Source organism: Bos grunniens, chromosome 22 (genome assembly GCF_055505025.1).
Source record: "Bos grunniens cultivar Pamir isolate PY7600 chromosome 22, Bosgru_T2T1.0, whole genome shotgun sequence".
NCBI lineage: Eukaryota > Metazoa > Chordata > Mammalia > Artiodactyla > Bovidae > Bos > Bos grunniens.
The window spans coordinates 60,872,048-60,900,045 of record NC_141186.1 but is presented as its reverse complement, the minus strand read 5'-3'; the positions used below and the strand labels follow the sequence as shown (position 1 = coordinate 60,900,045).

Here is a 27,998-nt window from a genome sequence, read left to right as displayed (position 1 = left end):
ACTGTGACACAGCCGTATCAGTCCATTTTTATTACAGCCTTCCCAGCAGACCCATCCAGCAGACTTCCACAGTCTGCTGGGCTGGAACCAGGTCAATGGTTATTCTTGATTACTAGGCAGGCTGGAAAATCAACTACTCCTTCTGTGTATATTGCTACCCAGACAACACTGGGGTTTTGTTAGCTCAGGCAAAGGCAGAATGGCCAGTGGGGAGGAGACAGGCCATACTGTGTGGTTGAGACTAGACACCGGGGGGGGGGGGGTCAGGTTTTTGGGGGCTCCTTGGAGACCCATCCCCAAAGTCTCTCTCAGTTTAAGCCTGTCATGGGCCCAGCAGGGCTGGGAGGACAAAGAATAAGGAACATGGTCAGAGCCAGGCTGGCCTGTGAGCCCAAGTTGTGGGTCCCTGGCGTGGACAGTTAGTCAGAGGTTGGGGGACCACAGACGTTGGATGAGAACCTGGCCAAATGAACCCTGCGCCTGGGGGAGGAGGAATGCAGGTGGCTCCGGGGGCTGGCTAGCGCCCCACTCAGCCAAGCTTCTGGGCACCAGCCCCTGGAGTCCCCTCCACGGCAGGCCTGAGCACCCCGCACTGAACGAGACCCTCACTGCCCTCCAGGTCCCCAGGGGAGCCACGTGGTGAGAGCAGAGGGCCCCCCTCGCTGCCTGGTCTGTAAAATGGGGATGCAGTGACTGCCTCCAGGGTGGGGAGACAGAGAGGGCGAGCTTGTGTGCGTGTGCGTGCCTGCTTCGTGTGTGCATGCTTGTGTGTGTGTGCACGCGTCCACACACGCCCATGTGCAAAGCTCCGGACCCAGGGGAGCACGGCGAGCAGTGGAGGGGGCGGGGAATGTGAGGTGAGGGCGGGACCCGGGGGCCAGGGCACCGCGGGACGCCCGGTCCTCTCACAGCCGCAGGGCCTGGAGCAGACGCTCGTCCGTCACGGCATGCGGCAGCGTCACCACCATGCCACTGTCCTCCCGCATCGTCTGGCAGATGACCTCGTAGGCCATGGGGCTCCCGGACCAGCAGCGGCGGGCTACCTGGGGGGTGGGAGGGGCGTGTCCTCGGTGCCAGGCCCCGCCCAGCCCGCGTGTCCGCCTCCCCCACCCCGCCTGGCCCCCCAGCACACCACCTCGGCTCCGCTTCAGGTCCTCCCCAGCCGCTCCCTTCCTCCCATCTGGCCTGTGTTGTCAGGGGCCCCCCGACATGGCCCTGGCACCCCACCCGCCCCACCCGTTCCCTCCAGCCTCCCGGCCTCCAGGAGGAAGCCCAGCCCCCGTCCTGGGGGCTCCGGGGAGTCGCCCGGCGGCTCTCCTAGGCCTCCTGGTCTAAGCCTTGGACCCTTGCAGTTGGGCTCCCCAGCCCCCTCCCCATTTCACTCACATCCCGTAAACCCACCCCCATCACCGCGACCCCCATCTGTCATGCTTCCCCTTTCAGGCCCTGATATGTGGTCCCTCTGGGATGGGGCCCGGCACCACATACAGCGTCAGGACACACACGAGCGTGCGCAGCTGTGCTCTCGGATGCACAAAGACGCAGTGTCGGGAAGGGCGCACTGCCCAGGCCCCGCGGACACAGGCTGGACAGGACACAGCCCGGGTGAAGCGCCGGCTGTCTGCCGTGGAGGGCCACCCTGGCAGTGGCTGGGGGAGACACCGCAGCGGCAGGAGGGCTGCAGACCTTTCCGGAAGGAGGAGGGTCTGCAGTCTGCACAGGGGAGAGCCTTGGGGGGTGCTGGCGGTCACTCACTCCGTTGGCAACGTCCCAGCTGAGCACCCGCCTGGCCTTCTGCTCGGCATCCTCAGTCCCATCCAGCACGAGGCCAAAGCCCCCGTTGATCACCTCACCCCTGCAAGAAGCCAAAGGGTTTCAGGGTCACTCCCAGGCATGGACAGTTGGGGCAAAGGTGCTCAGCTCCAGGCGGCCTCTGCAAACCCAGTCAGAGGAGCCCTGGGGCCAGGAGGATGACCAGAGAGGGGGAGCCCTCTCGTGTTGTGGAGCAGATGCTGGCCAGATAATGGTCCCGGGGAGAAGGTCACACGTAAGGTTGGTGCTGGCTGTACTAAGGAGACATTCGACACCGTGAGATGAGCAGAAAAGCGGGCAGAACTCAGCCACGAGTCCCTGGAGACAGCAAGCAACTCAGGGCCAAACAACAGGGTGGGAACTTCTCAGCCACTAACCCCACGGCCCCAGGTCTGACACGTGATAGCGGCCGGGGCTGGGGAGGTTATGCAAACGGGAGTCCTCGCTCGGGAACTGTGGCCTAGCAGTCAGTGTCTGCAGAGTCAAGCTCTGGGTGCAGCTGCCTCTGAGGTAGGACCATCGAGCTGATGACAGGAAGTGATGTTAAGTGTCCTGGGAGACCCCGTGCACGGCGTGGGCCCTGCAGGAGCCGCGGCTCCCGTGACGGGTCTTCACCATTAGCAGCCTGAGCAGCATGAAGCTGTCGCAGCCGTTTGTCCCCAAGAAACAGTGAGACTTGAGCGGGCAGGTCACCTCAGAACCCAGGCTGCCACCCCCAGGGGCCCCATGGCACCATCACCCACAGCTGGGCAGGGACACGGACTCCGCACCCTGACTCCAGACCTGCCATCGGGATCCACATCTTAACAGGCCCCTCGGGGATGCCCACACACAGCTGGCTTCAAGATGTGCTCTGGTGGGGAAACAGCGTCAGTATCCGGATAAAGCGAAGTCCCTCAGTCGTGTCCCAGACCCCGTGGACTGCAGCCCGCCAGGCTCCTCTGTCCATGGGATTCTCCAGGCAGGAATGCTGGAGTGGGTAGCCATGCCCTTCTCCAGGGGATCTTCCCGACCCAGGGATCGAACCTGGACAGTGCATCTGTTCCTTAGAGACGTGGTCCTGGGGGCTGGTCCCGCCCGCAGGGACCTGCACACCCTCCCGGGAGGGACCAGGGTCCACTGTCTCTATGGAGCAGAGCCTGACCGCTGAGTATCCCGCTTTGCAGTCCACCGTCCCCATCTACATGGCAGCCGCCAGCTGGGACTGCGGGGCAGATGGCATGGGCCAGACCCCAGCACGTGGTCAGAACAGACGAACAGACGGGGCAGGGTGCAGGGCCTGCAGGGGACCCAGTGCTGACACGGATCGGCTCAGAAACAGGGAGCCCACATGCAGTGGAGAAACCTGGAGCGAACCGAGAAACGTCAGGGGAAACCATGACTTGGAAGCAAGAGATGCAGCTGAAGCTGGAAGGCTGCGGGGGGTGGTGGTTTTCCCCACTGCCTTTCCGGGAAGGTCTGCAGGAGTATCTGGTGGATTAAATTATGCACGGATTCTGCAGTGAACCTGAGGCACTTTCCCAAAGGAGCCCCCTAGGGCGTCACGACTAATGGCCTCGGTGCCAGCGCCTCACGGGCTGCGCCGTCAGAGCCTGGGGGGGCAGCCTAGTGGGGGGCCCCCCACGGCGAGCAGTGCCCCGAGGCCCTCGTGTCCTGCCCTGCCTGCCTTCTGCCGCCCTGGCTGTGATTTCAGGAATCTGGGGACGACAGATCTGAATCCAGATCCAGCTCCACTGCCGGCTCTGGCCCCTGCCAGAGGCATCCCGTCGTCTCCAGAACGCATTCAGCAAGTTGAGCCCCGAAAGGCCGGCGCCCGGTGACGGGGCCCAATCCCTCCCTTCCTGGTTTGCTCCGGTCACGCACTCCGGTCACATTTTCCATTCATTCGGGCCACCTGACTGGGCTAGGCTCGGAATTCCAGCCTCAGAGGGCCCAAGGCCAAGCTGGCCCACGGGGACGCTCCGGAGGCTGCAGCGTGCAGGACTGGGCTCTGGAAGGCACGGCCAGGCTTGCTCCGGCCAAAACGGGCTGGGAGGTCACTTCAGAGGCGGCCGGTCTGGAGAGCTGTCCTGCTGTGCAGGGCCACAGCGCCCCCTGCTGCTGCGAGGGCCCAGGGGTCCAGAGAGCCGCGCAGGCGACACCCGCCCCCCAGCCAGGGCGCCCTGGCAGTGCAGCCTGAGCCGCCCGCTGCCTCAGTTTTCTCATCTGAGTGTTTCTTCTCCGAGATTAGGTGGGAGGAGATCCAAACGCTTGCCACGTGTCCACTTGCAATAAACACTGGTTCAGTTCACTTCAGTCGCTCAGTCATGTCTGACCCTTTGTATCCCCATGGAGTGCAGCCCGGCAGGCCTCCATGTCCATCACCAACTCCCGGAGTTCACTCAAACTCATGTCCATCGAGTCAGTGATGCCATCCAACCATCTCATCCTCTGTCCTCCCCTTCTCCTCCCGCCTTCAATCTTTCCCAGCAACAGGGTCTTTTCATATGAGTCAGCTCTTTGCATCAGGTGGCCAAAGGATTGGAGTTTCAGCTTCAGCATCTGTCCTTCCAATGAATATTCAGGACTGATCTCCTTTAGGATGGACACCAGTTGTTCATTTTTCTCAGCAGCGAATGGGACATCGTTACTTATAACGAGAAATAAACATTTGGTCTTTGTCCACGGTTCCCAGCACAGAGCTCCTTAAACCCTTCTAATTTCCTGCGATGAGCGGGGTGAAGGTGTCTTTCATTCTGCTGATGAGGTGACTTTGGGAATTCACCCAAGGGGGCAGGGCTGGCTGCCAGAGGAGCCACCCTGTGGCCTGTGCTTGAAACCTGGGGCCCAGCCCCTGACAATCGCAGAGGGGGAAGGGCTGGAGGTGGAACCAGTCACCCGTGGCCAGTGATGGAGTCAGTCACACCCATGGAAGGAATCCTGCAGGGAAGCCCCAGAGGAGGGGCCTGAGAAGGGCCGGCTGGGGAACCAGAACACAGGCACGTGTGGCCGCGCCTGCCCCGGCCCCCACCATCAGGTGGTCCTTTGCGTGCTCACCCCATGTGTCTCCTCCTCTGGCTACTGATTCACACCCTTTGACGTCTTTTGTAATTTTTTTCAGAAATTCCTGCCTTCCGTGACCTGCTCCAGCAAAGCAGGGCAACCGAGCCGGGGGCCGTAGGGACCTGTGATCTCCAGCTAGGGGGCGGGGGGGACACAGGTGATGCTGCGGACCTGAGACTGGAGCCAAGACACGGGGTGGTGGGCAGAGGGGGCCAGTCCAGAGGCGCTGAGCCCCTAGCTGTGGGAGGTGGTGGGCAGAGGGGGGCCAGCCCAGAGGCACTGAGCCCCTAGCTGTGGGAGGTGGTGGGCAGAGGGGGAGCCCAGAGGCACTGAGCCCCTAGCTGTGGGATGTGGTGGGCAGAGGGGGAGCCCAGAGGCACTGAGCCCCTAGCTGTGGGAGGTGGTGTCGTCTCCAGGCTGAAAGCATGGGGCCGGAGCTGAGCTGAGCTTCAGGACACCGGGTGCTGGAAACGCCCATGGGCTGAAACCTGGTTCAGAATTAGGGACGACCTCAGGAGGGCACTCATCTATGGCCCAGGAGGGAGCCTCCCAGAACCCCAGCTGGTCCGTGGCTTGGGCTGGAGATAGGCTTGGCTGGGCAGTGCGGGGCCAGGAGCCAGGGAGCCCAGATCTAGGTTCCCACCGCCCAGCCCAGCCACCCCGGCAAAGTGAAAGGACGGGGCCAGGATGACTCTGAGGGTTCCCTGGACAACATCTGTCACAGCAGCAAGAGAACCACACAGGACAAGATGACTCACGGCGTCCTGTGAGAGGCAGGAGACTGCACGGGTGCAGGCTGGCCAAGGCCCCCACGTCCAGTTCACACAAGGAGCCCTCAGCAGAGAGAGCTCAGAGAGACAGGCGCAGGACCTTGGAGGGCCCCCCGAGACTTCCAGGGAGCCCCCACCCGCGCCACTGGCCCTCGGGAACCTTCTTACCAGCCAACACCCCCGCCGTTGTGCAGAGCGATCCAGGTGGCTCCACGGAACGCGTCGCCCACAAAGTTCTGCACAGCCATGTCTGCAGAAAGACAGCGCGGTCAGCCCCGGGCAAGGCGGCCAGCCTGGGCCAGGGTCGGGGGGTGGGGGGGTGGTCAGACAGGAACCTTGGAGGGCGCCTGTAGGAACCGCGGACACTGCGTTCTCAGAGCCCAGTGAAGCGGGAGCACCGAATGAGTGCCCGATTCCCACTGCCACCTGCCCAGCACAGGCACAGGTGCAGCACCCCAGAGGCACTGAGGGTGGAGGAACTGTCGCTCAGGTGACAAACAGCATCAGTCCCACCCTTCAGAGAAGCACACCAACAGCGCGGGACAAGCTGCACACCGCAGACTGCTCCTGGGCATCACTGGGTGAGGCCCCGGGGCAGGTAACCAGATAGGACTCTGCAGGGAGACAGGCACCGACAGAGAGAAGGGAACCAAGCCTCACTCCAGTCCAAGGGCCTGCTGAGAGAGCTGCAGCTGCCCTGAGACCCAGGGCCCTGGGCCAGGGACAAAGGCCTTGGCCCCTGGTGGGCTCTCCCCCAAAGCCCCCACAGAGAAGAGGCGGGGGTCCTGGGAATGACTTATGTCTAGCATGGGACTGTGAGACGCACCAGAACAGCTCCAGAACCTGGCAAAGGCGAAGGAGCGACCCACCCGCCCCTGGCTGCCTCCTGAGATATCAGGGCCCTGCCCACACTTCGACCCAGACCTCAAGAAACTGATTTCAGACGTTGGGCCTTCAGAACTTCAGGGAACACGCTCCTGCTGCTTCCAGCCTCTAAGGTTTGTGGTCAGCTGTTACACTGGCAGAAGAATACCAATGCAAACTACATTAACATCAGAGAACGTGAGAGCCGGCAGTATCATCAAGGGTAAAGAGGGACATCTCTGGTGGTCCTGCAGTTAAGACTCTGCGCTCCCAACGCAGGGGGCCCAGGGTTTGATCCCTGGTCAGGGGACTAGGATCCCATGTGTCGCATGTTGCGGCCAAAAAATGTTTTAAAAAAAATAAAATAAAATAAAGAGAGCTGGCACATGACGATAAAGAGGTCAATTTTCCAAGAAGAGACAATACACATAAACAAGGGCACAGCTGACAGCACGGCTTTCAGGCGCCAGCAGCACAGTGCGCGAGGGCTGCAGAGGGAGCAGACAAGCGCAGTCGGGCACTGCGTCCTCTCGCTCTCGCTCATCTAGGGGACAGGGCAGCAGAAGGTCAGCAAGGATCCTGACCACAGGAAGAGCATTACTAACCGACTTCACCCAGGTGAGATGTAGAGAACAAGCCCCCAGGACTTCTCTGGTGGTCGAGTGGCTAAAACGTCATCTTCATGGTGAGATGCTAAGACCCCACGTGCCTCACGGCCAAAAAACCAGAACATAAAACAGAAGCAGTGCTGTAACCCATTCAATAAAGACGGTCCACATCAAAAAAACCTCTGAAAATTTTTAAAAAGAAAAAAAAAAAACAAGCCCCTGAGTAACAGCAGAATACACGTTCTTCCCAGGGGCATCAAGAGGGATCACCTTCGAGGCCACAACACAACCCTTAACACAAGTTTAAAATAACAGGATGAATACAAAGCTCTCAGACTATAATGGAATTAACTCATAAATCAGTAACAGAAAGATAATTGGAAAATCTCCCCAAACTTGAAAATTTAAAAAGATACTTCACAATAATCCATTGTTCCAAGAGGATGTATCAAAGGAAATTTAAAAGTGTTCTGAACTGAATGAAAACAAAAATATATTTTTCAAAAAATCGGTGAGATGCAGCTAAGGCAGCGTTTAGAGGGAAATTCATAACATTAAAACATTTCTATTAGAAAAGAAAACCTCATGAAACTGGAGAAAGAAGAGCAAATTAAACCCAAATAGTAAATAGGAAAAAGATCATAGTAAAAATAAGAGTAGACATCAGTCCATTTGAAAGCAAAAAAGTAATAGAATAAAATCTAACTAAAAACTTCTTTGAGAAGATCAATAAAATTAAAAAATGCCTAGCCAGGCTGATCAAGGAAAGAGAAAGACAGAAAAGACTAACATCAGGAAAGACAGTGTGAACCCCACAGATATTAGAAAGATAATAAAGGATTATGATTCTATACCCATCAATTTCACAACTTTTATGAAATGGACCTATTTCTCAAAGTGATGTGGATTGGTGTTCCTGGGTGTCCACTCCTTCCCTGGGGATCCCATCCATGACGGAAGGAGCCTTGGTTGCTGGGGACAAGAAAGCCCCCAGGAGCAGAAGGCAGAAGCTCTGTGTGGTGGTTAACAGCCCCTCACAGAACCCCGCCTGGGGGAGCCAACGTGACTCCCACACACAAACTCAGTGCATCCTTCACAACAAAGAAGGACCTGCTCTTGGCTCCTCGTCACAGAGGAGGACCCTGAGGACCTTCTGAAGACCACCTGGCACGTGATGGGGTGCGCCCAGGTCTCGGGCATGCACTGGCCCGGTCCACCCGCTCCTGCTCACATTTACAACTGTGTCCCGTGTCCCAGAGCCACCTCCATCATGGGCTGGTCACCCTGGGCCTTGCCCCCTCAGAAGCCAGCAACCTTTTCCACAGCACCGTGACAGACTGAATGAACCACTTGATTTTTACATAAAACTCAAATCCAGCAGAAAGAAACACTGCTTAGACGCCCTGTCCTCCTCACCTGCACAGAAGGCAGAGCCGTCGTAAATGTTGGAGGTCTCCCGAAAGGGGCTGTCGGTGCCACTTACGTCATGGTGGTCTCGGCTCAGGACCACCGGCGCCTGCGGTGTGGAAGGGCATGAAAGGTCAGAGGCGATGTCCACTGCCTGGCCCGGGGCAGAGTTCAAGGGTCAGGCCACGCCAGACGCCCTTTGGACTTCCCTGGGAAGCAGACCCTCTGCAGGAGGGCGCAGGGGGTTTCCAACGCCCCCCACGACCGCCCAGAGATGCCCCTTCTGTCCACCCGGAGCCCGTACGCCCCCAGGTGCTGGCTCTGAGTCGCCGCTACCGTGTCCATTCACCACGCCCACTTTACGGAGCCCCCATCTCAGGGCTGCAGAACAGGCAGGGGTTTCGGCTCTCACCGGAGGTCGCAGGAGCTTCCCTGCGCTTCAACAAGCCGGGCCTGACCCCGCTCTGCACGGGATCCCCAGCCCAGTGCGCTGGCACGGGGGACACTCACGGCTCCGCCGGCAGCACGGAGCCCAGTTCTGACCCTACGCGCGCTCCTCGCTCACTTTATCCGCGGAGCGCCGCGCGCTCAGAGACCGTGGACTGATGGCCTTGCCCGCGCATCCAGTGTCCTCCACCTGCACCGGGCGGGACCCTGTCTGCCCTGTGCTCCCCCCAGAGCCCCGCGTTGCAGCAAGGCTTGCACCTGGGTGGGTGGGGGGGCGGCTCTCAGGAAGAAGGGGCGTAGAGGGAGGGGTGGGGATGAGGAGGCGCCGTGTGCGCATGCGCTGAGCGAGGTGCCCAGGGCTGACTGGAAGGAGGCGGGAGGAAGGAGGGGCGGAGAGCGAGGTGGGATGAAGAGCCGCTCTGCGCGCATGCGCCGAGCGAGGTGGGCGGAGCTGACTGGAAGGAGGCGGGAGGAAGGGGGTGGCGGAGGATGGGAGGGGGCGAAGAGGCGGCATGTGCGCATGTGCCCGAGCGAGGTGGGCGGGGCTGGCCGGAAGGAGGGGCGAGGAAGGAGGAGGCGGAGAGGGAGGGGGGATGAAGCGCTGTAGCTGTAGCGCCACACAGCTATACAGCCCACAGCTGTAGCGCCATGTGCGCATGCGCTGAGCGAGGTAGGCGGGACTGACCGCTAGGGAGACGGAGACGCGGTTGGGGTTGCAGTGATGCGAAAGGGACAGTTCAACAAAGACAGCCAGAAACACTGGAGGGGAAGCCACGCTTTGAGGTTACAAGGCTCAGAGATGGCCCCTGACTGCCCAGTCTCACGGCAGGGCCCACAGCAGAGCCCGGGCCTGAGGGCTGGCCTGGCGGGGCGCCCACCTTGAGCTCCCCACGGGCGATGGCTTGGTTGAAGGCCACGGCGATGGCCACACGGCCTTTCTGGTCCGAGTACAGGATCCTGGCCTGGGAGCCCACCACCTGTGGTGAGAAGGGTGGTGCTCAGGAGACACGCCCCCCAGACGCTGGCCGGCAGTCGCTGAGTCCAGCCCCCACGCCCGGCCCTGTGCCTAGTGCAGTCTGGGGGTGTCTAGTGCGGATGTCCCTCCTGACCGGTCACCGCAGGGCTAGCCCAGGGGCCCCAGGCTGACCGGCGTCTCCTGGGAGGTGACTTACTGTCTCCGTCAGGCCCCGCCCCCATCTCCACCTCCTGCCCCACCCTCCCCAGGCCCAGGTCTTCAAGTCCAGCGGCGATCGCCGTGGACATCTCAGGCACTGGGTGGTTGGCATGAGGGGTTCTGTGGAGAAACACACGTGCAACCACTGGTACAGGCGGCGGCGGTAGTCTGGGTGGACGGGGTTGGACTGGGAAGCCCAGGGCGGGGGCCACCACTTGGGGCAGGCGCGGCTGAACCGCAGGCCAAGGGCCCACTGGTGCAGACGTGGCAGCGTCCAGCCATCAGAACCAAATGCCCGTCCCTTGTTTGGTCTGGGCGCATCCGGCCGGCTGCCTCCCTAGGCCTGTGCACTGGCTGGTCCCTTTGCTTCCCAAATGTCACCACCCCGCCCCCCCCCCCCGGACTCAGCCCCACTTAGGCCTGAACTTGCAAGTCAGCTCCTCAGAGACACCCTTCTGCTACACCGCCCCCACCCCCACCCCCAACTCCCCGGGTCATCTGATGTGTGGTCACGCTCACAGGCACAGAAACACCCATCAGCCCTGCCCTGGCCCCGCAGAGGTCGTGCTCCAAGCCCCGCACCACAGCCAGGGGCCATACTACCTCCAGTATCTCCACTGTGCAGATGGGAGGGGAGGCCCAGAGAGGCCAAGCCACTCACCCCAGGTCACACAACTGAGAAATCAGGAGGCCTGGCTCCAGGGCCCTGCCGGGCAATGATGGGAGGAAGGACCTACCTGACCCAGGTCGCTGCCCCAGAGTCCAGGCCACCTTCTGAAAGGCCCCGGGCTTCTCTGTACAGTGGCCCCTGGGCGAGATGGCCAGTAGGGACTCCCCAAGCTGTTCGGGTGGTGAGCAGCATTTCACCTGGGGCAAGGTCCACACCGCCACTCCCGCCCCCCAGCTGGAGCCCTCACCAGCTGGTGCTTGGCAGCCTCCTGGATCCAGCGGATGTTGTCCACGTACTGGAGCTTCACAGCCGGGGTCACTGCAGGCAGGGGAGGGGGTGTCACAGGTACCAGAGCCCCTGCCCCACAGTGGGGGTGCACACTCCTGCTGCAAGGCCGCTGGGCTGAGGCACCCATCTGCACCCACCACTGGACCCCGAGCAGAGTCGGGGTGCCCCCATCCCCAGCTCCCCACCAGCCCATCCGACTTCCGGCAATGGCAGTGCCAGCAATCGGGTGAGTCAGGGCCCGACCCGCAGCAAATATCTAAGGAGCATCTGCTGCGTGCCAGGCACCAGAGCCAAGACTACTGCGGGCTGAGAAGGAAACAAGTGCAGTTGAGACTGGGGTAGGGGGTCAGGGGGACCAGAGGCCTCTGTGGGGAGATGACACTCAAGGCAAGTCCTAAATGCTGAAGAGGAGCCAGCTGCATGGAATTGAGGTAACAGCATTTTGCAGAGGGGGCAGCGAGTACAGAGGCTCCGAGGCTGACAGATGCTAGGCCTCTTGAGGTAGGACAGGCTGGCAGTTAAGAGTGGAGGGCTGGAGAAGGGGGTCCGCCAAGGTGCTCGTGGGAACAGACTGCTAAATCTGCAGGAATTCTGTGAGCCTGTGGTTTACAGATGTCTATAAAGTTTCAGTCAAATACACTGAAAACATTGTATTAAAAATGAAAGTAATGTTCCCACATCACTTAGTGATGTCCCCGCCCCTTACTAGGAGCTGTGCCCCGAGGTTTTCTGGCTGGTGGACACCCTGATCCCGCTCCACGTGGAGCCTCGCTTGCTTGAAATCACCCCTGGAGGGTGGTTATGATGGGAACACCAGCAGTTGCCCGGCAGGTTGAGGGTCTGCAGCTGCACCAACATCCGGAAGCTGGAGGAGGCTCCGCCCAGATCACGATGGTGTGATCACTCACCTAGAGCCAGACATCCTGGAAGGCGAAGTCAAGTAGGCCTTAGGAAGCATCACTGTGAACAAAGCTTTTGGAGGTGATGGAATTCCAGTTGAGCTATTTCAAATCCTAAAAGATGATGCTGTGAAAGTGCTGCACTCAATATGCCAGCAGATTTGGAAAACTCAGCAGTGGCCACAGGACTGGAAAAGGTCAGTTCTCATTCCAATCCCAAAGAAAGGCAATGCCAAAGAATGTTCAAACTATCACACAATTGCACTCATCTCACATGCTAGCAAAGTAATGATCAAAATTCTCCAAGCCAGGCTTCAACAGTATGTGAACCATGAACTTCCAGATGTTCAAGGTGGACTTAGAAAAGCCAGAGGAACCAGAGATCAAATTGCCAACATCTGTTGGATCATCAAAAAAGCAAGAGTTCCAGAAAGAAAAACATGTACTTCTGCTTCATTGACTATGTCAAAGCTTTAGACTGTGTGGATCATAACAAACTGTGGAACATTCTTCAAGCCATGGGAATACCAGACCACCTTACCTGCCTCCTGAGAAATCTGTATGCAGGTCAAGAAGCAACAGTTAGAACCGAACATGGAACAACAGACTGGTTCCAAATTGGGCAAGGAGTGCATCAAGGCTGTATGTTGTCACCCTGCTTTATTTAACTTATATGCAGAGGACATCATGAGAAACGCTGGGCTGGATGAAGCACAAGCTGGAATCAAGATTGCCAGGAGAAAAATCAGTAACCTCAGATACGCAGATGACACCACCCTTATGGCAGAAAGCAAAGAACTAAAGAGCCTCTTGATGAAAGTGAAAGAAAAGAGTGAAAAAGTTGGCTTGAAACTTAACATTCAGAAAACTAAGATCACGACATCCAGTTTTATCACTTCATGGCAAATAGATGGAGAAACAATGGAAACAGTGAGAGACTTTATCTGGGGGGGCTCCAAAATCACTGCACATGGTGACTGCAGCCAAGAAATTAAAAGACGCTTGTTCCTTGGAAGAAAAGCTATGACCAACCTAGACAGCATATTAAAAAGCAGAGACATTACTTTGCCAACAAAGGTCTGTCTAGTCAAAGCTATGATTTTTCCAGTACTCATGTATGGATGTGAGAGTTGGACTATAAAGAAAGCTGAGCGCCAAAGAATTGATGCTTTTGAACTGTGGTGTTGGAGGAGACTCTTGAGAGTCCCTTGGACTGCAAGGAGATCCAAACAGTCCATCCTAAAGGAAATCAGTCCTGAATATTCATTGGAAGGACTGATGCTGAAGCTGAAACTCCAAAGCTTTGGCTACCTGATGCGAAGAACTGACTCACTGGAAAAAACCCTGATGCTGGGAAAGATTGAAGGCGGGAGGAGAAGGGGACGACAGAGGATGAGATGGTAGGATGGCATCACTGACTCGATGGACATGAGTTGGAGCAAGCTCCGGGAGTTGGTGATGGACAGGGAGGACTGTCCGTGCCGCAGTCCATGGGGTCACAAAGAGTTGGATGCGACTGAGCAACTGAACTGAACTGAACTGCCTCAGCTTCCTCCGGAGCCAGTAGGGGTGACTCCGCCCACAAGGTGACCCCGCCCACAAGGTGGCTCCGCCCATCAGGCTCTCCTCCTGGGTCCCCTGACCCTAAGGCCCTGCCACTCAGCCCACTCAACCCAGATGTGGGAGGCAGGGTGAAACTGGGCCCGGAGGATTTACAACAAGCTGCAAAGGCTGACCCACCACTCCCAGAGAAGGCTGCCTGGGCCCAGGGAGAAGCCGCAGAGCAACAGGGCAGGAGCTGTGACAGGCAGGGGGCCGGGGAGGTGCCATAAAGAAGTGTGTCCTCTTGCCCCGTCCACTACACAAAGAGGGTCTGCGGCTGGGCCAGGGCCACCCAGGGCGGGGCAAAGCCACGTTGTGTCCACAGACGGCCTGGGGCAGCTCTGACGTGGAAACAGCAGAGTGGCCTCGACACGTGGAGGGGGCAGCACAGGGCCGGCTACAGGAGCCCGAGCACCGTTGACAGGCAACCCCTGAGAATATGCCCTGGGCTCACGGTGCCAGGCGGGGGACCCTGCGTCCAGGCTCCCAGCACTGCCAGCCAGGGGCGCCACCCACACGTCAGCATCTCCAACCGGCAGCCTCACCTCCGGCAGCAACAATCTCCTCCAACGCAGACGTGGCCAGCCGATCTGTGACTGCCAGGTCCTGGGGGTCTCCTGAGGTGCACACCCAGCGGAAAGGCCCAAAGCCCTGGGAGAAGATGTCCCTGCAAAGGCAGATGGCTCGTCACCTGGGGCTGGCCGGGCTGGGGCTGGGGTCAGCATGGTCCAAGGTCAGGGAGGCCGCAGAAGCTCCAGAACTGACGGGGTGAAGGCTGTGCACGAAGTGGGTATATGCGCATGCGCAGGCCCTGTGTCGTGAGTCGGAGCATCGGCGACCGGCAAGGTTGCCGGAAGCCTCTCAACCAGCACGTGCAGCGGTCCCCACCCTGCCTGCCCCGTCCATCACCACAGCGTCCCTCCCAGAGCTGCAGCTTCTCTGGCTGCGGGAGCAGGGAGCCGGGACACAGACAAGCAGAACTTCCTAAATTGAGGTTAGAGACAACCCAAAAACCAGGCAGTGCTCGTGAGAATGCACAATAAACAGAAACTCGGCCCCGTTTGCTGTGAGCCGACCTTCGAGGGGGCTCCAGACAGAGGGGCGCAGGCCCTCCTTAGGCTCCGTGCCCACCCAGCCTCTGCTGGGCTCCCTTCCTATTGCCCCCTGGGCAATCCCCGCCCCCCAGGCCTGTGGTCATGGCCCCACTCTGGCCCTGTCCCCTCCCACGGGGGGCTGCTGAGAAGGGTGCTGGCTTCTCTCACCCACCCCAGCCCTCGCCGGGGTCCCCTCTGCTGCAGACCCGGGGGCTTCCCACCCCGCCCGGCTGCCCCAGCCCGGACTCCACCCTGTCCTCTCCCTGCAGCAGCTGCCCTGTCCCCGCGAGTTCAGACCCCCGGTGGCCAGGAAGGCACAAGGGCTGCAGGGATTGGGCCCTTGGCCACCTGCTCAGGGCTGGGGCGCGTGCCTGGGGGATGCACAGCTCCTCGGCCACAGCGTGCAGGACCTGGGGGGTAGGTCAGCCCTGAGCACTCGTAGGTTGGAGTGTTCTCCGGAGGCGACCTCAGGCATGGCCCCCACCCCCGTCCTCTCCCTGAGGCCCTGCACAGACTCTCACGTTTTCAGCTCCTCTTCCCCTGCCTGTTGGGGTGGAAACCCCATGACCCAGGCTGTGGCCACCTGGGATCAAGCACAGGTCTCAGCAGGCGGCCTGGGCAGTGTGAGCAGATCTGCTGGCCTGCGCGTCTAAGGACAGACGCCGGGAGCGTCCCCACTCACCCCATGATGTGCTGGACGTAGGAGGGGTAGCGGAACTCTGTCCTGTTGGCGCCCGGCTTCCCCACGTCGGCCCCTGTGCGCACAGACGGGGCCAGAATCACCGGGAGAGACCGAGGCCTGGCGAGGCGGAGGCCTGGCAGGGCCACCCCCAGAAGGCATGCCAGGGCCCATCCTGCTGGCCACACCGACGGGCCGGCCAGGACTGCAGTGAGGCGAGTGTGCCTGAGCCCCTCCTGCCTCTCTCACCGGCTCTCTGGGCCTCCAGGAGGAAGGCGTTGCCATAGTCCCAAAAGAAGAAGTGCTCCCGGGCCAGCCTGTTGATGGCTGACACGTGCCTCCGCAGGCTGCAAAGAAGCCGTCAGCAGTCAGCGCCAGCGCGAGCACCTCTGCCGGGAACCCTTTGGACTTAGCTTGCTGCGGACTCCTCCCCATGGGACTCCTCCCCTCCGGACTCCACCCCATCAGACTCCTCCTCTGACTCCTCCCCTTCTGACTCCTCCCTATCTGATTGCTCCCCTTTGGACTCCTCCCTCCTGACTCCACCCTTTCAGACTTCTCCCCTTCTGACTCCTCCCCTCCTGACTCCACCCCATTCGGGCTCCTCCCCTCCTGACTCCACCCCATCGGACCCCCTCCCCTTCTGACTCCACCTCTCCTGAGTCCTCCCCTTTGGACTCCTCCCTCCTGACTCCACCCCCTTCTGACTCCTCCCCTCCTGACTCCACCCTTTCAGACTCCTCCCCTTCTGACTCCTCCCCTTCTGACTGCACCCCATCGGACTCCTCCCCTCCTGACTCCACCCTTTCAGACTTCTCCCCTTCTGACTCCTCCCCTCCTGACTCCACCCCATTCGGGCTCCTCCCCTCCTGACTCCACCCCATCGGACCCCCTCCCCTTCTGACTCCACCTCTCCTGACTGCACCCCATCGGATTCCTCCCCTTCTGACTCCACTCCTCCTGACCCCACCCGACTCCTCCTCTACTGACCCCGCCCCTGCCTGCTCCACCTCCAGCGCCTCCCACTGGGAAGCCCCCCACCCCTGGGGTTCCTCAGAGCCTCTCCCCCTTCAGGGGAGACACTGCAGGCAGTCACTCAGCTAGTGCCTACAGGTCCCAGCCAGCCAGGCGCGGGGCCCAGGCTCCGTGCTGAACAAGCAATGACCTCTTCTGGAAGCGCCTTGGGCTGCCCTCTACCAGCATCTACTTAGCACCCATAGGTGCTGGAAGCTGCCCCCAGTATTTTGCAAATGTAACCCCAGCCCGTCCCCAACATCCCCACGGAACAGCACATTCATGACCCTGTCTGACAGAGGCGGGACAGAGGAGCAGAGAGGTTAAGGGTCTGGCACAGGCCACACAGCTGGCTGTGGGAGAACCAGGCGGAGGCCGGAGCCACCCCGTCCACAGCCCCAGCAGGCCGTGTGCGCCCCCATCCCTTGCGCGGGCGGCCCCGTCCGGCACCACCTCTCCTGGACCAGGCTTTTGAAGGCAGTGGGGTCAGAGGCCATGAGGCTCTGGGCCTCTGCGAAGCCCAGCTGCACGGGGTAGTAGCCACCGTTGAACGGGTTGTGGCAGGACGTCTGGTCGGACCCCAGGTCCACCAGGAGTTCCCCCGTCGTGTCCAGTTCGTGAACCAGGCGCTCCCTGCGGGGAGACGGCCGGTCAGGCCGGGTACTGCCAGCAGCCGAGCTCAGGGCCCAGCCAGGAGGGCGCACGTGCTCCCAGCCCACAGGCCCCTTAGCCAGGCATGGGGCTCATCCTGCACCCCCTGGCGGGGGTGGGGGGGTCTGCCGCGAGCTGTCCAAGGATCAGGGCCGCGACAGCCAGGAGCCCCAGACCAGTGTTGGGGCCGCGGACGAGGGCTCACTGGGGGTCCTCAAGGCGGCCAGCTCCCCACTCACCAGAGGTCCACCACGTTGCCATGGTAACCAAGACTGAGCACCTCCTTCCTCTTCCTTGCTTCCCTGCAAGGGGCAGGACAGGCGGCCCAGTCACACCTGCCCAGGGCAACACCCCAACACCCCGCACCCCGGCGCCCAGCTGGTGAGGACGCAGAGGCCCGGGAGGCACCCACAGCACCGCGTGAGTGCAGGCCTGGGGACCTACGAGGCCCCCGGCCGAGGGCCACAGGGGACTGGGGGCCCTCCCAGAGGACTTGTTGACAGAGGTGCAGCCCCGCCCCCACGAGGCCCAGAATTCCTTCCGGAGCATTAGAGCCCTTGCTCCTAGGGCTCTCAGAGGGATCTTGGAAGAAGCCGCTCAAGGCGATCCTCAAGTTGCAGACGGTTTGAAAGATGATTCTGACCCTGATTTGGAAAAACTACAGCATGTCTGGGGGACAGGAGACCTGAACACGTGAAAGCGGCTGTGGAAGCATTTGTTACTCTGATTTGGACTTGCGTGTGTGTTTCTGTGTGTGACTGTGGGAGCGAAGTGCCCAACCTTTGTGTGAGTGACAAAAATTCAGAGATGACAGAAACGTCACAGTGGCTGGACGTGTGTGTGTGTGCGTGCCCATGAGCATCCAAGTGCGTGCGTGTGCGTGTGCAAGTGTGTGCGTGTGCACCTGTGTTCCAGATGCACCCACAGGGTCAGAGCCAGATCAGGTTAAGACCCTCTCTGCCACACGAGGAGTTTAGAATTTCTCCAGTAATTAATGCAGGGTTTTCAGCAAGTTTTCAAAGATCTGTGTCAAAAGAGTCTCCAGTCTCAGTAATGGGAGTATTTCTAAACTCTGTGTGTCTCTAGACAGTGTCACCTAAGTTCCCTTGCGCCCCTGGGCAGGTCTAATCACAGCAGGTGAAGCCCTCTGTGCCGAGGCGAACTCCCCACACAGGAGGCGCCCAGCTCTGCAGAGCAGTCAGTTGAGAGAATGCTTCACAGACAGCATCTGAGGAGCAGCCTCCTGGTGGCCCTGCCTGTCCCCATCAAGAAATCTCAGCAGATGGCATGCAGCTGGGAAGGGTCCTGGGACCCCACACTAGCCTTGGACCCCCTGGGGAGGAGCCGCAGGTCCAGACGGGTCCTGTGGACGTTCAGCAGCTCCGATCAGCACCTCCTGTGTGCCAGGCTCTGGGCTGGGCGCCGAGGCACAGAAGGGAGAAACGCAAGACACGGTCTTTGCCAAACCGTGGCTGAGCTGAGGGGCCGCCCGCAGGATGACGGACGTCTGTGAGACCGCATGTGTGGGCAGCGCGGACGCACCCAGGCACCCCACACTCCCAGGAGCCACCAGTGAGAAGCAGAGATCAAGAGTTCCCAGCCCACGCTCCCCCAGGTGTCACACCTGAGTCTTTCGATGCAGCGGTCCAAGCTGTCAGTCACTTCCATCAGCCAGCCTTGCCTGTGGCGTTTCATGAGGGCCGCGCCATCCACCTGGGACCACGGGGCAGGGGTGAAGATCACCCCCTTCCCGACAGGGCGGGGCGGACCCTATGAGCTGCTGCAAGTTGCCTCCTGCCTCCACGTCAACAAACCCTGACTGCACTCAGGGAGATGCTCTGCTCCAGCTAATCCCAACTGCCCTCTCACGCCTTTTCTCCACCCTTGTAGATGACAACATCCATGTGAGCCATCTGACCAACGCGGGAAAAGGAGTTTCTATGGCATTATTTTTCTGCTAGAGTCAGCCATTGCTGGCATTTCCCCTTCTGTCTGCCTTGAATATAGATGAGGTGGCTGGAGCTGGGGAAGCCACTTTGTACCCAGGAGGGAAGCTCAAGAGACTACAGATGTTGGCCCTCGTCCACTCTTCCCCCTGACCTGACAGCTCCGTCCAGATGGGGGGGGCGGTCTCTGCTCTTATTCACAGGTTTACCGTCTCCTGGCTGGACCCCAGGGCCCCAAGGCAAGGGAGGCTGGGTCCTGGGAGCGTGGGTCCTGGGAGCGTGGCTCCGGGCCTGGCAGTGATGGGCACTTGGAAGGCAGGGGTGTCTGCTGCCGTGGGGACCCACACTGGGATGGGAGGATTTGGGAGGGCACAGGCAAGAGCAGGGAGGGTGAGGGCGTCAGGGGGGCTCTCGAGGGGGTGGGGGGCTGCTCCCGCGGGCTCACCTCTGCGATCACACCGATGCACCCCACGATGACGGCAGCTTTGGCCTGAGCCCCACTCATGCCACCCAGCCCGGAGGTGACAAAGACCTTGCCCGCCAGGTCCTGGAGCCCTAGGTAGCGCCGCCCCGCATTCAGCACAGTGAGCTGAGGGGGAGGAGGAGGAGTCACCACCCACGCTCGCTCAGCCCCCCAGTCCCACGGCCCCGCGGCCCGCCACTCACCACCGTGCCATGGACGATGCCCTGGGGGCCGATGTAGCAGTAACTGCCTGCCGTCATCTGGCCGTACCTGCCCGCGGACGCAGGGGCGTGAGCGGGTGCTGGAGTGGCGTCTCCCCACCCCGCTCCCCGGGGTCTAAGGAGCTCTGTTGCCCCACATGCATCGGCGTTCTCCTTAAACAACAAAAGGAGGCACTTCCCTGCCGGTCCAGGGGAGTCCACCTGCCAAGGCAGGGGCGTGGTTCTGATCCCAGGTCTGGAAGGATCCCACGTGCCTCAGGGCAGGTGAGCCCACAGGACACAACTCCTGAAGCCACCACCCAGGCCCACGTGCCCCGGAGCCACCCCAACGAGCAATCCCTGCTCGTGGCAACTGGAGGAAGCCCGCACACAGCAACACCCGCGCAGCCAGAGATGAGCTCATTAATTAGTCAAAACAGACGCCTGTAGGAAAGGCCAGTCCCCTAGTTTCTGGCAGAGTCGGGGCACAGCACTCGAGAGGTTGCTGTCATTTGCACAAAGGGCCCCGTTCTGACGACCAGGCCGGCGAGGACCTCTCCACACATCAGCACCCGTGGTGAGCCCCATTGCAGGCTGCAGGAGCCGCTGTCTCTGCCGGTCAGCGGGCGGCTCGGCAGGCCACAGAACAAGGCTCCCGGGAGTGAGCCCCCGGCCTGCTGAGCGCTCTAGGCTAGATCATGGGAGGAGGCGCCCACGTGCACCGCGTGGTGGCCGTTCAGCATCTGCGTCTTCAGCCCCGTGACAGGAGATGAGACTGCGCTCCCCAAAGACTTCGGGGACCCAGTCCGCCAGCCCCCAGCAGCCTCCCTGGTCCCTTCTCTCCTCTGGATTGACGGCGGATCCTGGATCTCACACATCCAAACTCCAAGCCAATCCCAGAACTTGGGCCAAGCACAGGGCCTCTGGGAACCTCCACTTCCTCTTCTGATAAATGGGGCATGGGTTATCCTTGTCGTGCAAGCTTGTGTGAATAGAACGATTGTGTAGACACAATACACACCCACCAGGGAGGCGGGTAAAGCCCGCCATGGAGCGTGCTCCCCCAGGGTCCCATCCACTCAGGCGATGTCACACTCATTCTCACACAGCTCGGGGGCCAGAGCCATCACCACGCCCCCTTTGCAGCCAGGACCTGAGTCCTTGCAAAAAATAGGATTCAAATTGCATGTTCGATCACTCACACGTGTATAACAACTGCTGGGACATCCATGAAAACAAGCGGGAAATGCGTAAATACGGAATCGTGCTATAGAGCTTTGATGGTGAGGGCTTTTCAGAGCTGAAGCCACGATCGCTGCGCTGCTCTAACGTAGGGCCTGGGCAAGGCTGCGTCATGAACCAACAGCACTTACATGGTAACCCCCATGGCAAAGAGCTTCTCGTATTCTGTCCTGGAGGAGTAGTTGGGAATGACCTGCAAGAGAGGGGTGGGCGGAGGGCTGGGGGCCGCGCCGTGGCTTTCAGGGGCGACGGCTCGGCGGGCGGGTGGCGGCTGGGCCTCCCTGCGGCCCCGGGACCCACCATCCCGTTGGTGATGACCAGCCTGGGGGCCTCGGGGCTGCTGGGAAAAAGGCCAAGAGGGTGTCCGCTGTACATGACCAGCGTCTGCTCCTCGGTCATTTGGGCCAAGTAAGACATTGTCAGCCAGAACTGCAGGAGAACAAGGCACAGGGGTGGTGAGGGGGGTCCCCACACTGGCCCCCAAGTCCCCCCACGAGGCCGCCAACTCCCCTCCAGTGGCCCCACCGCAGGACCTCTGACCTCTGGGCTCTCGGGCATCAGGGAGGCAGAGCCCGAGCCCCTGAGCCAGTCTCAAGGTGCTTCCAGGCCGGAGGCTGGGGCGGAGGTAGGTGGTGGACTGGCCTGTGGTGGGGACCCCCTGCCTGCCCGCACAGTCCGGGGTCCATACCTGCGCCCAGTTGCTGAACACCTGCCCGTTTCCTCCGTAGGTCACGAGCTCCTGGGGAAACTGTGGAGGATGCGGGGCTGCCTGAGATGTGGGTGTGGGGAAGGAGGCACCCAGCTTGGCAGGGTTCAGGGGTCATGGCCCCCCGCCAAGTGGCTGATGGCCCTTGGAGGAGGAGTGGGGGGCTCGGGGGGGAGACCGGTCAGGGCTCAGCGGAGCGCTCACATCCTGGGACCCTCCTGCCCTCAAGCAAACTCTCAGGTCCCCCTGAAGGCTGTCCTCTCTCGAATAGGCTGCTGCAGGGCGCGCTGGCGCACAAGGACGCCGGGACAGGCACGTGTGGCCAGACCCACGTGGACCAGCGGGGCCCCAGGCCTGCTCTGCCAGCAGCCTTTGCGCCCTGAGCCACAGCCCACGGGACGAGCTCTAGGCAGGACACCCACCGCTGGTTTCCAAGACTTGGTGGGGAAACAACGCTATAAAACATCTTGATTTTACACTGATTCCACGTTGTGGTATTTTGGATATACTGCAACCAACCACAGCATTCAGCCCGTTCCTTTCCAGTTTTCACGTGGCTACCCACTCCCGTGTTCTGGCCTGGAGACTTTCATGGACAGAGGAGCCTGGCAGGCTGCAGTCCAGGGGGTCGCAGAGTCGGACACGACTGAGAGACTAAGCACGCACGCATCGCACATAAAGCGACACCTTCTGACGCCAAGGCTGGTGTCGTGGTGCTGATGCTGTCGTAACGACCAAAGAGGGAGCGCCCGGGAGACGGCGATAAGCCCTCCCCACGCTGGTTTTGCAGCTTCTCTCGGGGCTTCCCTCATAGCTCAGTTGGTAAAGAATCTGCCTGCAATGCAGGAGACCCAGGTTCCATTCCTGGGTCGGGAAGATCCCCTGGAGAAGGAAAAGGCTACACACTCCAGTGCTCCATGGATCACAGAGTTGGACACGACTAAGCGACTTGTGTATGTATCGAATCTGTCACTGCGTCCAAGTAGAAAGCTTGCGAGTGTTGTGAGTGCTGGGTGTGTTTCGCGTGCTGAGTTCCCACTACCGACCCCGCCCGCACGTCCGGGCCCTTACCTGCGCCACGGCCGGGTCCAGGTTGTTCATGATCATAAGCATGATGGCTGCAGCCGCCCTTGTCCGGCAGGGATACCGCTCCACTGGATAGGCCCTGCAAGGGGTCTAGCTGCCAGGCCCGTCGAGGGGCAGGCGCCTGGAACGTCGGGTCCCGCCTCGGCCCGGCCCGGCCCCTGGCCCTGCCAGTGCGGACGGCCAGCCCTGGCATCAGCAGAAGGCGCCCCCCCCTTGGAGCTCCCACCAGAGGAGGTGCTCTGGGCCAGCCCCTCCCCACCACTGGACAGGCTCCAGCCCGGAGGAGGCGCACTTCACAGCAAGGTCTCTGTACCAAGGGGACAAGCCGAGCCCGCGGCACTCACCTCATCTCCAGGTCGGGGCAGAAGCGGTACATGTAGATGTGGCCGTAGAGCCGCAGCTCCTGGGCGAACTCGGGGGCCAGCACCTCCTGGACATCCGGGGGGAAGTAGCGGAGGGCGTTCTTCAGCGCCAGCTGGCGGGGCGGTGGGGGGGAGTGGTGAGGGCGGCAGGGTGTGCAGGCTCCAGGCGGAGCTCTGCCCTCCGGATGTGCCCCTGTTCCACTCAGGAGGCCCAGGGCCCAGCCCTGAGACTGCCCAGCTCGCACCCCAGCCATTACCCTGTCACCTCCCGCAGGAAGCCTTCCCTGATTGCCCTCCGGCTCTCTGTCGGCTGCCTTCCAGTCCCTCCCTCTGCATGCTCACCAGGCACCAGGCCGCTTGAGCCCCGGCAAGGGCCAGAGAGGGACATGGCCTGCGGCCTGGGCTACAGTGGGAGGGGCTGCTTGCCTCCCTGGGGGCCCCCTCCCCGGGCTGAGCATCTCCACATGCTCCAGAGTGGGTTTGTTCCCTTGCTTCTTAGTCTTCCCTGGGCTCAAGGAGGGCGAGTGTCCGGCCAGACCCCCCTACCCCGCTCTCTCCCTCCCAGCACCCGGCAGGGGCCTGAAGGCAGGGGAGTGGGGTGACGCCCGGGTGTCAGGGGTGGACACTGAGGCCATGCGTTCAACCAGCCGACCCTGCAGAACAAACTCCTTTAAGGAGCGCGATAAGGAGCTGATGTGAACGTATTCATTCAACACAAATCCACCAAGGGGGCAGGGAGCTCGAGCCTCAGACAAGACACTGACCGGGGGTGGCGGAGGCGACAGGAGAGGAGCCTGCGGCCCGGCCTGGGCCCCGAGGCACCAGGTGGGCAGGGCAGAGGGCCGCCCCGGAGACAGAGAGCTGGGCCGGCCAGAGCCAGGTGGCCGGGGGGCTGAGGACAGAGCCCAGGGGGGACAGCCTGCCCTGTGCACCCCAAGTGCAGCACCGCACATCAAGGGTGCCCTGGGGGCCGAGGGGTGCATGGGATGGGTGGGGGAGAGATGATTCTGGAAGAAGTCGAGGGCGAGAAGGGCAGTGAGGAAACCCCAGCTCAGGAGTGAGGGGAACTTGAAAGGTTTGCGTGGCGAGTCCCTGGGTGACTTCAACATAGAATAAAAGTGCATCGCTCCTGCTCTCTGGGGAAAAAAGATCAGAAACGTGTGTTTCTCCCTTGCAAAAGGTGGCTGGGAATCTGCCCGCAGGGGGCTCCCGGGCTCACCAGAGGGTCAGGCGCGTCGGGTGGCCACCGCAGTGTCTCTGGGTCTAGTTTCTGGCGTGTTCCCGGTGCCACTTCTGGCCCAGCGCTCCAGGGAGGGAGCCCCGATAGGAGGGCCCCGAGGAGGAACGTGCACACTGCACGCAGCGATGGGGTGGGAGGGGCACGGGGGGCACGGGGGGGCACGCGGCAGGAAGCTGCGGACTCGGGTTCAAGGGCAGGTGGGGCCCGGCGTGAGCTGGAGGTCAAGCCCTTCAAGGTCAGGTCTGGCACATGACACAGAGACTGCGTGCTTTTTTTTTAAATCGGTAAACAGCCTATAATCAGAGCTTGCAAGCGAAAACAAAGCTTGACAGAAGTTTCAAAAGCAACACGTCACAGGCACACAGTCACCCTCCCGGTGGGGCGCTCGACCTACTACACGGGCCCGAACACATCCCGCCGGACTCTGGCTTCCTCCGTTCCCTTTTCTAACGATCTGATAGACTGGGCCTGTCTGAGCCCCCACACCCCTGGAGCCCAGCCCCATGGGGTCCTCACCAGAACCGGGCTGAAGTGAGGCCCGCCAGGTCCAGACTGTGAGTCAGGCTCTTCCTGGCGGGGCGGGGGGCCTCTCCAGAGACTGTGCCTCGGGGCCCAGACCCCTGCACCCCAGTCTGTCCCTGCGGGTCCCTGACCCGCACACGCACCTCTCTGAACTGCAGTCTCCTCTTTCGGAAGACGAGCAGAAGGCACCGCCTCACAGGGCTGCCTGGGGACCCGGCTGAGTGGAGGGCAGCACCTGGCAGGCATGCGCTGCCCGGGGCCAGCGGCCGGAGTGACCGTCTCCACGCTTACGGCTTCCACGCAGGGCGTCTGTCCACCCCCAGCTCCATGTGGGCCTCGCTCTCTGTGGCCAGCGGGCCAGCCCCTGTCCGACGCAGTGCCCAGGGGTGGCATTCAGCCTCTCTGTGACCAGGCAGGGCCTGGCTTCCCAGGTCCACACCCAGCTTGGGCCTACACAGGGCTCGTCCACCCAGACCCGTCTCCACATGGTCACTCACAACCTCCAGAATAGCCTCCAGCTCAGATTCCCCAGTCTGGGAACCTTGCCCCTGGCGCCAAGACCAGCTCATCCAAGAAGCCCTTCTAGGTTTGTTCTGCCCACTGAGCTCTTTCAGGGTGTTGGTTCGGCACACACTCTCGTTCGTTCATTCAGCAGAAGACTCTGGCGTCACCGAAGACCCAGAAGTGAGCCCCCTAGGCCCCGCTCTCCAGAAGCTGCGGGCACTGTGTCCGCGGCGTGGGAGGTCTCCGGACCTGGGGTGTGAGTCCAGCACAGCCCCCAAGGGTGGGGTGTGGTTTGGGGTGAGGTCACCAAGAGCAGCTGCATGGTGGGGGAGGGACGCGGGGACGATTCTAACGGATGTGAAAGGACTCTCCCTCTGCCCCACAGCCAAGCACACTCTGCAGGTGACCAGAAATCTACTTACAGAAGCCCCAGTGCTTAGGCCACCTATGTGGAGAGCTGAGTCACTGGGGAAGACCCTGATGCTGGCAAAGATTGAAGGCGGGAGGAGAAGGGGACGACGGAGGATGAGATGGCTGGATGGCATCACCAGCTCGATGGGCATGAGTTTGAGTAAAGTCCGGGAGTTGGTGATGGACAGGGAGGCCTGGCGTGCTGCGGTCCATCGCAGAGTCAGACATGACTGAGCGACTCAACAACATCTACTCACAAAAGAACTAAGAGGGGAGCACATTTTCGTTCATCCAGGCCATGAACTTCAACAACAACACACTGATGAGGAACAGCCTCAAAAGAAACCAGCCTGTGTGCACAGCTCCCACTTAGAGATTCAAGAAGGACACACACATCTGTGTGCACCAGAATGTGTCTAGAAGGAGACACCAAAAATTATAGAATGTTATAACACGTGACTTGCGTCTCTCTTATAACTACCTTTGAAAGCTCATGTTGACATTCAAAGGGACGTTTAAGTAAAACAGAAAAGCAGCCCCAGGAAAGCGTGAAGGTTGTGGCCGAGGACGCCCTGCCAGGTTTGGGACGGTCCAGGAGACCCCTGGGGGTCCTCCCGCAGGCGTCACCCCCGGGGACTGGATGTATGGTTCCTCCAGGGCCCGCCTCCCCGCCCCCCCTGCCAGCGGCCCTCAGTTCAGTCCCACTGGGGTGCTGTCGACCAGAGTCCCCCCAGACCCTGGCCACAGGCTGAGGGCTTGGGCCCACGAGACACCCCCACTTCAGCCCCCGATCACATACCCCAGTCGTCACCGGTGCTCGCGAACAGCCAGTGAGAACTGGGGGTCCCAGCCCCTCGGGTTTGGTAATCTGTTAGCACAGCCCCTAGAACTCAGGACACTCTCTCTTTGGTTTTTGTATTGAAAGGATGTGATGAAGGGTGAGCTGATGAGCAGGAACCCGGGGTTGGGGGAGCTCCCAGGTGCGCCCACCACCCCAGCACCTGCTCCGTTTCACAGACCCGGATGGTCCGACCCTGGGGAGCGGCCTTGCAAGGACTCATTCCCTCGTTCCCTGGCCTCCACCCTTCTTGGGAGGCTGGGGGTGGGGCCGAAAGGCCTAGCGTGTAATCAGAGCCTGGACTTGGTGACCAGCCCTGCCAGGAGCCCCCACCGCCCAGGGAACTGAAGCCCATTTAGGAGCTCAGTGTCAAAGACCGGGTCAAAGAGCAAACGGCAGCAGGAAGGAGGAGGTGACGGGATCCACCTACCCGTTCCTCCCCAGTCCCCAGGGCCCCGCCCCCACCCCCAGGTCCCAGGCCAGTGGGTGCTCCCGGGAGGAGCGGGCAGCAGACCCCCTGGGCCCTGGGGGCCCAAGGTCGAGGTGATGGCGCCCACCCGTGACCTCGAGCCTCAGGGACCCTCGGTCAGTGGAGACCAGAGGCCGACGCCCCCAGGGCAGCCGGGAGGAGTAAGGCGGGTGCGATGGAGGCTGGCACGGGGGTGCCTGGCCCACAGCCACCCTCACTGGGAGCCCCCAGGGCCGGGGTGGCAGGTAGCAGCTGGTGGGAAGAGCCCTCCCAAACCTCCCAGAGGCTGAGCAGTCCTGCGGGGCAGGGGGGCCCAGCCTCTCACCTGCTCTTCAGCGGGGCTGAGGCCGGGGGTCCTGACTGGGGCGTGGGGCACCCCGGCCCGCCGGCCCCGGTTCTCCGGAAGGGGCCGCAGGGGCAGGCCGGAGCACAGCTCCTGGAGGCTGCACATGGCTGGCGGAGGCTGGGGCGGAGGCCCGCTGTGTGTGGGGGCCGCGGAGAGACCGGGTATCCTGTCCGGCGGGGCGGGGCCCTCGGGCCCACCCCCTCCGGCCCTCTCTGGGCCCCAGGCCAGGGCGAGGGTCGGGGTCAGGGCAGCGCTGACCGGGGGGCAGGGTCCTGGGCGAGGCAGGCTTCGAGCCGGGGATGCCGGGGCAGAGTCCGCGTGTCCCCTCTACGGGGTGCTGGCCTGCGGGGAGTTTTCTGGGACTCAGCATGGGGAGAGGGGGGCTCTGGGTTGGGTCTGCCCCATGGTCTCGGGGGGAGGCCTCATCATCAGGGGCGATGTATGCAAATGATGGGGGCCCGTGACACTGACTGGGGTACTGAGTGTGGCCGCCTCACTTCCCTCCTTCCCGCCCGGTGAGTGACACATTGGCCGGAGCCCACCCAGTGGCAGTAATGCCCCCACGGAGGTGCAGGCCTCCCCGGCTCTCAGGAGACCCTGTCGTCACCTCTGGGGGAGGGGGTGCCCGTGAGCTCCCCCCAG

General features: G+C 61.4%; 1 protein-coding gene across 8 annotated transcripts; it reads right to left on the bottom strand.

Moving 5' to 3' along the window:
* Positions 1–2: 2 nt before the first annotated feature.
* Positions 3–27,996, bottom strand: UROC1 (urocanate hydratase 1). Of its 8 annotated transcripts, none has more exons than XR_015151973.1 (21): positions 27,336–27,996; positions 23,009–23,139; positions 22,650–22,743; positions 21,561–21,620; positions 21,173–21,301; positions 21,004–21,065; positions 19,634–19,700; positions 19,413–19,556; positions 18,646–18,734; positions 17,261–17,323; positions 16,824–17,003; positions 15,606–15,703; positions 15,360–15,432; positions 14,129–14,250; positions 11,042–11,112; positions 9,829–9,927; positions 8,513–8,612; positions 6,549–6,642; positions 5,793–5,874; positions 1,687–1,855; positions 3–1,043 (listed from the first exon to the last, which is right to left on the bottom strand). XR_015151973.1 is itself a non-coding variant. In XM_086368990.1 (20 exons), the coding sequence occupies exons 1-20, from the start codon at positions 27,459–27,461 to the stop codon at positions 906–908; spliced, it is 2,295 nt and encodes a 764-aa protein (XP_086225116.1). In that variant the 5' UTR covers positions 27,462–27,996; the 3' UTR covers positions 3–905. The 8 variants fall into 8 exon arrangements, 6 of the variants coding, with proteins under 6 accessions (XP_086225116.1, XP_086225118.1, XP_086225120.1 ...); XR_015151972.1 differs by having other exon boundaries at positions 1,756–1,855; XM_086368990.1 differs by lacking the exon at positions 6,549–6,642 and having other exon boundaries at positions 1,489–1,855.
* Between the last annotated feature and the right edge of the window lie 2 nt (positions 27,997–27,998).

Excerpts from the sequence above, each read along its gene's own strand:
- UROC1 (XM_086368990.1), bottom strand. The coding sequence starts at position 27,461 with ATGTGCAGCCTCCAGGAGCTGTGCTCCGGCCTGCCCCTGCGGCCCCTT. Across the intron at positions 22,744-23,008 it reads TGCCCCGACCTGGAGATGAG|GGCCTATCCAGTGGAGCGGT; the intron begins GTGAGTGCCGCG and ends GACCCCTTGCAG. Across the intron at positions 11,113-14,128 it reads GGAGATTGTTGCTGCCGGAG|TGACCCCGGCTGTGAAGCTC; the intron begins GTGAGGCTGCCG and ends CCCTGCCTGCAG.